General features: G+C 40.0%; 1 protein-coding gene across 1 annotated transcript; it reads left to right on the top strand.

Annotated features, from left to right (window-relative positions):
• The first annotated feature begins 387 nt into the window (after positions 1 to 387).
• LOC139712633 (uncharacterized) lies at positions 388 to 9,591 on the top strand. The gene is made up of 7 exons (XM_071624441.1): positions 388 to 999; positions 2,103 to 2,460; positions 4,016 to 4,151; positions 4,768 to 4,932; positions 5,937 to 6,085; positions 7,501 to 7,604; positions 9,370 to 9,591. The coding sequence occupies exons 1-7, from the start codon at positions 388 to 390 to the stop codon at positions 9,589 to 9,591; spliced, it is 1,746 nt and encodes a 581-aa protein (XP_071480542.1).
• Positions 9,592 to 9,803: the final 212 nt, after the last annotated feature.

Here is a 9,803-nt window from a genome sequence, read left to right as displayed (position 1 = left end):
ATAGTTTAAGAACGAGAAGGTATTTCGGATGGGCAGGTGGTTCACGGAGAATGGTTATTGGACCGTGTGGTCTAATTTTGACAAATATGATTTCAAATGCTCCTTTTCCCCTTTTTACGACTTGGTTATTTCCGACTTTGGGGCCCTTTCGTACTAACGAGTTACAAATAAAAATGATTTTGTATACTCTGCAGCATTCTCACGTGCACTCCGACGCAGAAGACGTTTTTAATAATCTGTGCAGAAATGAAGTACTTCAAATGACTTATTGCAAGGGTTGGGCTAATTGCGATATGATAATGTGTGGTTGTGTGTGTGCCTTTGCCAACAGTGGCTCTTGGAGCCTTCTTTATACTTCTTGCTGCTGGCTTCCACTTCGTTTCGCGCATGCGCTCATCACCTTACGACGACATTCTCTCAACTCTGCGCCACATCTGCGAGGTGACTCGTCGCTACATCCGTGGTAGGCGGGAGATGGCGCTCCTGCGCGAGTCCTGGAAAAATCCTCGCCAGTCTCAGGAGAAGTTTCTACTTGACATTCTGCGGGAAAATGCCGACACCGTCTACGGGAGGGAACACCGCCTCGGCGAGATTCGTTCCATGGAGGAATTCCGACGGCGCCATCCACTGACTTCCTACGAGCATTACAGGCTTTACGTGGACCGGACGATGAGAGGGGAGTCGGGCATCATTACGCCACGAACGCTGGACAGTTATTGCCGGACAACGGGCACCACCGGTCAGTCGAAATACATCCCGCACGTGATGAAGTTGCACCTCCTGGACGCCGTGTTTTGTCGCACGACGAAACTTGCGTTCGAGCTCTGCCCGACTCTCGGCTTCCTCCAGAAAGAATTTTGCTTCTATGCCCATCCTAGAGTCACGAAAGCAGAGAATGGAGTTGACGTCAGCTCGTTCGTTTGTTTTTCTCCCAAAGACAGCCGTCGCTTGGATGTCTTCAGCAGTCCGCCGGAGGCATTTGGGATCAGCTCCTTAAAGGTTAGAAAACAGATGTATCTAATAGCAATCTGGCCTTCATTTTAAGGACTGGATTATTATTATTATTTTTTTTACTTGCGTACGGTTAGAAGCGGTGATTTTCCGTGGTCACCTCTAACAAAATGATTTATTTATTTATTTTAATGTGCCCGGATCTCCTTCATATTAATCCTGTTACCCAGCAGGAATAGCAAAACTTGTAAAATGCTCGCTCAAGCAAAATTTAAAATCCATCATTGTGAGTTCCTAATGCCATTACGCAGTCATTATAAGATCAAATTATTCACAATAGTATGATAGATAAATTTCGACTTCCACTGATAATGTTGACGCACTGTAACTCTCCGAGAAGATACACGATAACTCGCAACGACGAAATGAGTCACTTTGAAAGTAGAATTACAGTCGGCCACTGAGGAAGCCATTAACGTTTGTCAAAAGTAAAATCGAAATAGAAAACAAAACAAAACAGACAAAAACAAAACAAAACACGGAACAGAGTGGTATAAATTCCCGCCGAGGGACTAGACTATGAGAAAAAGCTACCTTGTCTCTTAGGCACAACCTTCGCGCGAGGTTCCCTGGCACTGTAACCAGCTCGGGACCGAAGAGGTATACCTACAAGGTCATTCAATGAGGCACCTCAACTCTTCCCTAACGCTTGTAAAGCCCATGAAACCCATGAAAACCCGTGAAGGGATTGAAATCAAACTTGGTTGTTAGTAATTCTATGGGTAGATGATTTCAATTTGTTCAAATTGGCACGGCGTGTATGCGGGGGAGGTGAACTTCAGGAGAGCGTGAGACCCCCACCCCACCTCGGTTTCTTGGTCAATTCGTTTTGCTTTGCTTTGTTTTATTTGGTTTTGTTTCTGTCAACGTGTTTGCTTACATGCCTGTCTGACACTAAATGACCATCTACAAATGTGTATTCTCATATGGCTTTAAGGCAGCTGATTTGCCGAAGAAACACTGTCACAGGCACTCAATACTCGATCTACCGTAAGATATATCTACACTGTGTAAATATGAGAAATTCGTACAACCACCACTGTAACGTTTAGTTTTATTCCATTTTTTTTTTTTTTTTTTGTAAAACGAAGGATGCGAGCTACGTCCACGTGCTCTTCGCTGTTCGAGAGCCATCCATCGGCATTTTTTACTTTTTCTTCTTGAACTACATGGAGAGCATGATGAAAATCCTGGAGCAAAGGTGGCCGGACATCGTTTCCGACATCGAGCGAGGGACTATCCACAAGGACATCGAACTCGACGATGGCGTCAGGGCGGCTCTGGAGGCCACCTTGGGCTCAGGCGACCGAGAGAGGGCCAGACAACTGCGAAGCGAGTTTGAAAAGGGGTTCAAGGGGATTATGACGAGAATTTGGCCCGACATGGCCATGGTTGTGGGCATTGATAATACTAAGATCTGGCCCACAATGGAGGCAAAGTATGCACCAGGTAATCCAAACACAAGTAATAATAATGGATAAATGAATAATGTCTGTGCTGTAAGACTGATATCTTCGTTGTTGTTCTTTTAAAGAAAAAGAAAGAGAGAGAGAAAAAATTGGGGCCCTATAAAAATGATTTGCACCAGACAATACTAACATAAAACAAACATTATAGACCTTAGAGCTATTAAACAAGAATATTAAATATATACCATGTCTCCACGAGGGAGCTCATAATGGACGCCTCCGCAAAGGACTCATATAGGAGACACAAATGTTAAAATATCAGTTATCAAAATAATATCCAATACCAACAATGATGATCCTGTCTCAAAAAATGAGCTCAAATCTATTCAAGTTTTTATATCTATTCAAGTTTTTATATACTCTGCACAGAAAAATAAGCATAATTACCATACGTTTTTCTTTTATCATTTGCATCATTTAAGTTATCAAAATAATGTTATAACTGTACATAGATGAATTGTGCAAAATGTACGTTATTGACATTTTGATTTTCAAGTGATCCACGTTTTACAAGCTTCGCTTTGAGAAGATTTGTTACCATTTGTTACATTGCAGAGTGTGGGTTGTTTTCTATTTATGTTATTTGTAATCGTTTCTTGTGTTCGTACATGCATTTTGCATAACACTTTATGGCTTGTACTTCTCACAATTTGTTAAACGATATGCTTTGGCAAATGTATACTTTGTATTATGTATTACTTTTCGTTAGATAGAAAAGTGGAATTGAACTGAATTGAACAGAATTGAATAGAATAGAATAGAATTGCATTGAACTGAATTGAATTGAATTGAATTGAATTGAATTGCATTGAATTGAAAAGAAAATATGCTCAGTCGGCATTGGATCAGCCCAACAAATTAGAAGTCCCTGGGATTCGAGTCCTCGGGGATTAGAGTCCCAATGAGCTGCATGCTTATTCCAGCTCCAAAAAGCTCTATACTTATGATAGTTTAAATCATTCGCTGGTGACTGCAGGATCGTACCTGATTTGAGGCCGACACCTAAAATCATGGCAGACTATTAAAATGCAAGGATGAACACAAACAAGAATAAGAAAATTATGGAATTTGCAACTTTTCCCCATGTTTTCACACAAATCGGTTACAACGGCGTAGTTTATGCCATTACAGAAGAAAAATTGACGTCAACGCGATTGCCTTATAATTCCCTACTGGCCTTACTCAAAGTTTTCATAATTATCTTCATCATTATTTAGTAACTACAATCATTCCCCACTCCAAAAACTAGAATGTCATCATTTTTAAAAGATAGAAACTTTACAGTTCATAAAATTTTAATTCTAATTGCCATTGCTTTGCAGTGTATATGATTAGCAAATCTGATAAAACTGTGTTGGCAATTATGGGTGAGAGAATTGTCGAGTTATTGATGTATTACTCGTACCAGTATTCGTAAATTATCGTTCATCATTGATAATTCAAAATCTCCCATCCAGTTTCATTTGAACATCAGTTGTGGAGTCATTTTCATGTACTCACACAAAATATCATCACCTTTACATCCTTCTTTTTAGGGATTCCTTTGCTTCCATTTGTGTACGGATCATCCGAGGCCATTTTGGGTCAGGCCGTCTGGTTCGCCAAGAAACAAAGAGGCTATTACCCTGTCAGCACTGAACTCATCTTCGAATTCATCGAGTTAGCAGATACGTGAGTATGATATGGAGAGTTTGATTTCAACATTGTGTCCTCGATTTTTGATTTCAAGATGACACATACAACGTGACAAATGCCTACGTAAAGAGGGTTTTTTGAGCTGCAGAGCTGAAAACAAGAAATAGGCCTCTTTGGAAGGTAACTTGAACACAAGGAAAAACTTTACCTTCCAAGGACTAGGTGATGAGCATGACAAGTGGCACATCCGCAGCTCTTCATAGGGGACTCGATGGAGAAATGAACTCGGGGTCATCCCACGAGATCGACGCCGACGAGTCATACAGTTCGACATTGAATAAAGGTCCGCAATTAGTCATACAGACCACGAATTATGCAGCCCATGAGCGTGATGAGTTCGACACTAGGCATGTATATGAGTCCGACACTAGGCAAACGAGGCCCACGAGTTCGACACTAAGTAAAAATGCCCACGAATTCGACACTAGGTAAAATGGCCCACGTCTGTCATGTAGACCTACTTTCATTACCGCATTGTATCGTTTGCTTTTGAAAATATAGATATATGAATATAATCTGAAGTGATTCTGAAAGTAGAATTATTAATGCCCTTGGACGGCACTCACTATATGATGATGTTGTGGTGGTACAGGGATAAAGACCAGCCCAAGACCTACCTACTCGACGAGCTGGAAGTTGGAAAGCAGTACGAGGTCGTCATCACCCAACTCAGCGGTCTCTACCGATATCGTATGGGCGACATCATTCGCGTGGACGCTTTCGATGGCAAAACTCCCATCTTGGAGGTCCTGTACAGGTAGATAGGCCTATATAATTGAGTGATAGACAGACGACCTCAGAGTTTCATTTTGCTTCCAAAGATATTGAACTAGCCAAAACAACATCACAATCTGCATCTGAAAGATTGACAGATTCTCGAACTCCATACACGTGGGTGCGACTCCACAGCTCTCTGAAATGCTAATGAGTAAACAATGAAAAAGACGTTCAGTAAATTACAGAAAGTTTTTTAGTTATCGAGTTTGAAAATCACCTGAGAAATGGCTACGCTGTCAATTTAAAGGGGATGGCTGGTAACTGATCAGTGGGAATCAATGGGAATGCTGGGGGATGATTGTTCCAATCCTTGTGAGATTCATTTAAGAGTTTAAGAGTACATTATATATCTATTGTTGTGTGAAAATTATTTACTTCAGAATGGTCTCATATTCAAGTAATGTGCAGTTCAATGTTTCCAGGTTAGCATGCCTGTATACAGTAACGGGGCGGTTAACGATCGCCCCGTCACTGTACAGGCATGCTTTTGAATAACCATAGATATCCCCATGACGAAGAAAAACATAGGGTGGGTGTAGTTATGGAACGATGGAACAAAATTGCTGCATGTTCTGCACATTGTTTGAGTCATTATCATGTTGCCCTGCTTTTTGCAGGAAGAAAGAAAGTTACAAATCGGCAGTACTGACAGTAATTAGTACATTATTATGTACGTGTTTATTTTGACTTGTAATGTGCTAGTTGGCTTTAAGTGCTTCGCAAAAGCATTTCATCCTGCATAGAGGTCAGACATTCAGACACCGTTCGCAAGAAAGCACGTACTGCTTGCCACTTCATTTCTTTCAGCCAACTGTATATGACATGATAGTTTGTCAGCTCATGTTTTACCTATTACCACTTCTATGTAATACGTGTCTTGTGTTTCTCCACCCATTCATTTCAGAGTTCTGATCACCTCGCAAAGTGGGTGATTTTACATTTTCGATGTTTTAGCCGTCTTTTTCCGTCCGTTTCAACCAACAGGTTGGGAACGATGCTGAATGTACGATACGAGAAGTTGACCGAGGTAGTCGTAAGAGAAAGCATCTACGCAGCAGTTGCCCGCTGGCCCGGCCTGACCGTCTGCAATTATGCGGCAGCGGAGAGTTCCCTCATCCCCGAGACAAGCCCCGGTGAGTTCATTCGGATCCACGGAGGGAAAAACAAACAAACAAACAAACAATAAACTATAGTAGATTTCTAAACCCGTCATGAGTATTCATTTCTTACTCTTGCTTGCAAGATGGTTTCATTTATTACAAGGGAGTCCTAAACGATGACTAACTTAATACCTTGTACATTGACTGAAAATGTTACTCCTTGAACACTGAAAAGCAACTCAGAAAGTGACTATTTTAAGAAGAAAAAGCACTCGATTCGTAATACAGATCGACTAGGCAAATTATATTTGGACAAAACTTGGTTTATTACTGAAACACAGACACAGACACACACACGCAAACATAACAAAAATAATTACATATAATATAAATTTTTGTAATACTATTGAAATTCATATTGAGGATAGAGGCAATATGGTAGGCCTATCTAGCAGGTCGCTTTTAATGTTTTCTCAGACTATGTGTCTATTAATCAAGATGATTAGATTTTACTGTCGTATATCTCGGATTTATCTTTAGGTAGTTAAGTCAAGTCTTCACTTCCTTTTCCTGTCATCTACGAACCACAGTTCCTTAAAAGTTTGTTCGAACTGATATGGTAGATGTGTGTCTTCCAAAATGATTAGCATTGTAAGGCACTGATCTTTAAAGATCAATGCGTGTTGTCAATTAAGTTACTGAACATGTCGTATATAGATGGTAACGCGAGTATGCAGCGAGCGTCACCTATACGTCGAAGTTTCGTCACCACTATGTATTGTGACGAGTACAGATACAAAGCACACAGATGCCATATTCACTGGCAATCTTACAGGGTCATATCGAGAAGCATTCACATTGTGCTTTGTGATTCAATTAATCATCGCTATTGCATCTCTCAGTTGTATTATCATTACAACTGATTCTAATCATTTTAATGCCGTTAATTTCCATTTTCATTTCGTTTATCGCAATGCAACTATACTGCTAACAATAATGGTAACAGTGCACATTTCTATAGAGCAACCCTCCTTCGTCAAAGATATTATGCTCTATGGCAATGCAAGGTTTTATATAGCGGAAGCAGAAGAGAAAGTATTTTGATTTATTTTCGTTTTCTTATGTCATGTCAAACAGACACATATTCATTTAAGAGAGACATTCTAAAATCATGATTCTACTGAGGATGACTGGCGAAGAGTATAATAACAGGAAAATCATTCGAAACTTTTGGTTCAATGCTGGAAAGATCGAGTACCCCATAAAGGCTATAGGTCCCTGCATAAAAATGTAAGAGAACTGGATGATCGAAGCTTGTTGGGAGGGTTATAGCAATACAGAGAATTCTCAGTATATTCAGTTGCAGTTGCTGGACGGCATTATGAGTGGATTATCCTCATTATTGCCATTCTGATAATTTATCACTGTTTGCTACTTTTTTATCACAGCGTTCGAGCCTGATGAGGTCATGCCGTTCTACCTCATCTTCCTAGAGGTGAAACAAGAAAACGGGCACGGAAAAATCACACTCACCGAGGAGCAAAAATCTATGGCAAGTTGATCATTTTACATTTGTACATTTTTTTAAAGGACTATTTATGGCATACGCAGTGAACAGACCCCAATTTGTGTGACACTGTAACTATATCAAATTGGTAGAATCAAACTAGACATCACTAAGGTTTGAAGAAAAATGCAAATAAATCAGCAAAATGTTATTCCCATCTGCGCCATTTTTAGAGGACCAAAGCATAAAACGGGTCGTATTCGTCAACCTTTTAAAAGTCACACTTGTATGCAATACCATTTAAAAATTGATATTTTTTCAGAAAAAAATAGATTAATTTGCTTGATTTTGTTTTGAAGGATCAAAGAAAATAGGGCATAGCACGGAGATTATGTCTCTCCCTATCATAGGAAACACACCATGGGAAATGAATTTCCTGCTACCGCAAAATACAAGATTTACATAATATAAAGTATAAATGTATTATTTAGTACTTCATATGTAACAAGGAAAAGTAGAAATTACACGGTGCGTAATATATGTCCCCGCCGGAAGTAGCATTTTGTAACAAAATGTACAATACAGGTCAAAAAATCAAGGTCAAAGGTCAAAGAAGTCAAAGGTCAAAATTCTGTGTAGAAGTGTTGAAGCCCTCACCTAGTGCCATCACATAAAGCAAACGGAATCGAAATCGGGTTAGAAATGGCGAAGGAGTAGCATTTTGTAGCAAAATGTACAATACAGGTCAAAAAAATCAAGGTCAAAGGTCAAAGAAGTCAAAGGTCAAAATTCTGTGTAGAAGTGTTGAAGCCCTCACCTAGTGCCATCACATAAAGCAAACGGAATCGAAATCGGGTTAGAAATGGCGAAGGAGTAGCATTTTGTAGCAAAATGTACAATACAGGTCAAAAAAATCAAGGTCAAAGGTCAAAGAAGTCAAAGGTCAAAATTCTGTGTAGAGGTTTTGAAGCCCTCACCTAGTGCCATCACATAAAGTAAACGGAATCGAAATCGGGTTAGAAATGGCGAAGGAGTAGCATTTTGTAGCAAAATGTACAATATAGGTCAAAAAATCAATGTCAAAGGTCAAAGAAGTCAAAGGTCAAAATTCTGTGTAGAAGTTTTGAAGCCCTCACCTAGTGCCATCACATAAAGTAAACGGAATCGAAATCGGGTTAGAAATGGCGAAGGAGTAGCATTTTGTAGCAAAATGTACAATACAGGTCAAAAATCAAGGTCAAAGGTCAAAGAAGTCAAAGGTCAAAATTCTGTGTAGAAGTTTTGAAGCCCTCACCTAGTGCCATCACATAAAGCAAACGGAATCGAAATCGGGTTAGAAATGGCGAAGGAGTAGCATTTTGTAGCAAAATGTACAATATAGGTCAAAGGTCAAGGTCAAAGGTCACGACTGAAATTCTGTGTTGAAGTTTCAAAGCTCCCATGTAGTGCTATCATATAAAGCAAACAGAATCAAAATTGGCTCATAAATGACAGAGAAGTAGCAAATTGAAGATTTTGATCACACACGGACGCACACACGGACGGACACACGGACACACACACGTACGGAGCCCGTTTCATAGTCCCCTGCTCGAACTCGTTCGGCGGGGACAAATATTGCATTTTGCGATCGACATTTAAAATATGTACTATTTTTTTTAAGTAGAAGTGGGGATGATATTGTGGATGATGATAATGATAGTTACAGTTTTATTCATATATACCAAAGATTTGGTAGGAACAAAATCATATCACAGAAACACAGTTTATTTCACAGCATTGGCATCTGATGTCTCCTTGATCTTTACAGATCGACACTGAATTGCGTCGCCGAAACAGCGTTTACGAAGGAATGCGCAGAGACAACGGGATTTCACATCCTAGAATTCATCTCGTGAAACCCGACACTTTCGACAAACTCAAGACCTATGTTCTGGCGAACACAGGTGCGACTGCCAACCAGTACAAAACGCCGCGAAAACTCAGGCTCTACGGAATGGTAGAAGTCCTGCTGAATCACATTCAAGATTAGGCCGGATGAGATGTGTCGGGGGAGACGGTTCTTTTTTTCAGTGACAAAGCACGATTAATGCAGTCGTCATTGTTCAAGCTTCTGAATGTTTTCATTAAGATGCACATAATCAGGTGGCGGTAGTGATCAGATGATGGGATCAAAGAAAAACATCTGTTTAATGGTCCATGCGTGTAGTAGGTCCATAATTACAGAAATTATTTTATATATCT

This window comes from Diadema antillarum, unplaced genomic scaffold, assembly GCF_040938485.1.
Source record: "Diadema antillarum isolate AM-2024a unplaced genomic scaffold, OU_Dant_1.0 seq00001832_RagTag, whole genome shotgun sequence".
Classification (NCBI taxonomy): Eukaryota; Metazoa; Echinodermata; class Echinoidea; order Diadematoida; family Diadematidae; genus Diadema; species Diadema antillarum.
The sequence above is the reverse complement of the archived record's forward strand: the minus strand, read 5'-3'. Positions and strand labels throughout refer to the sequence as shown.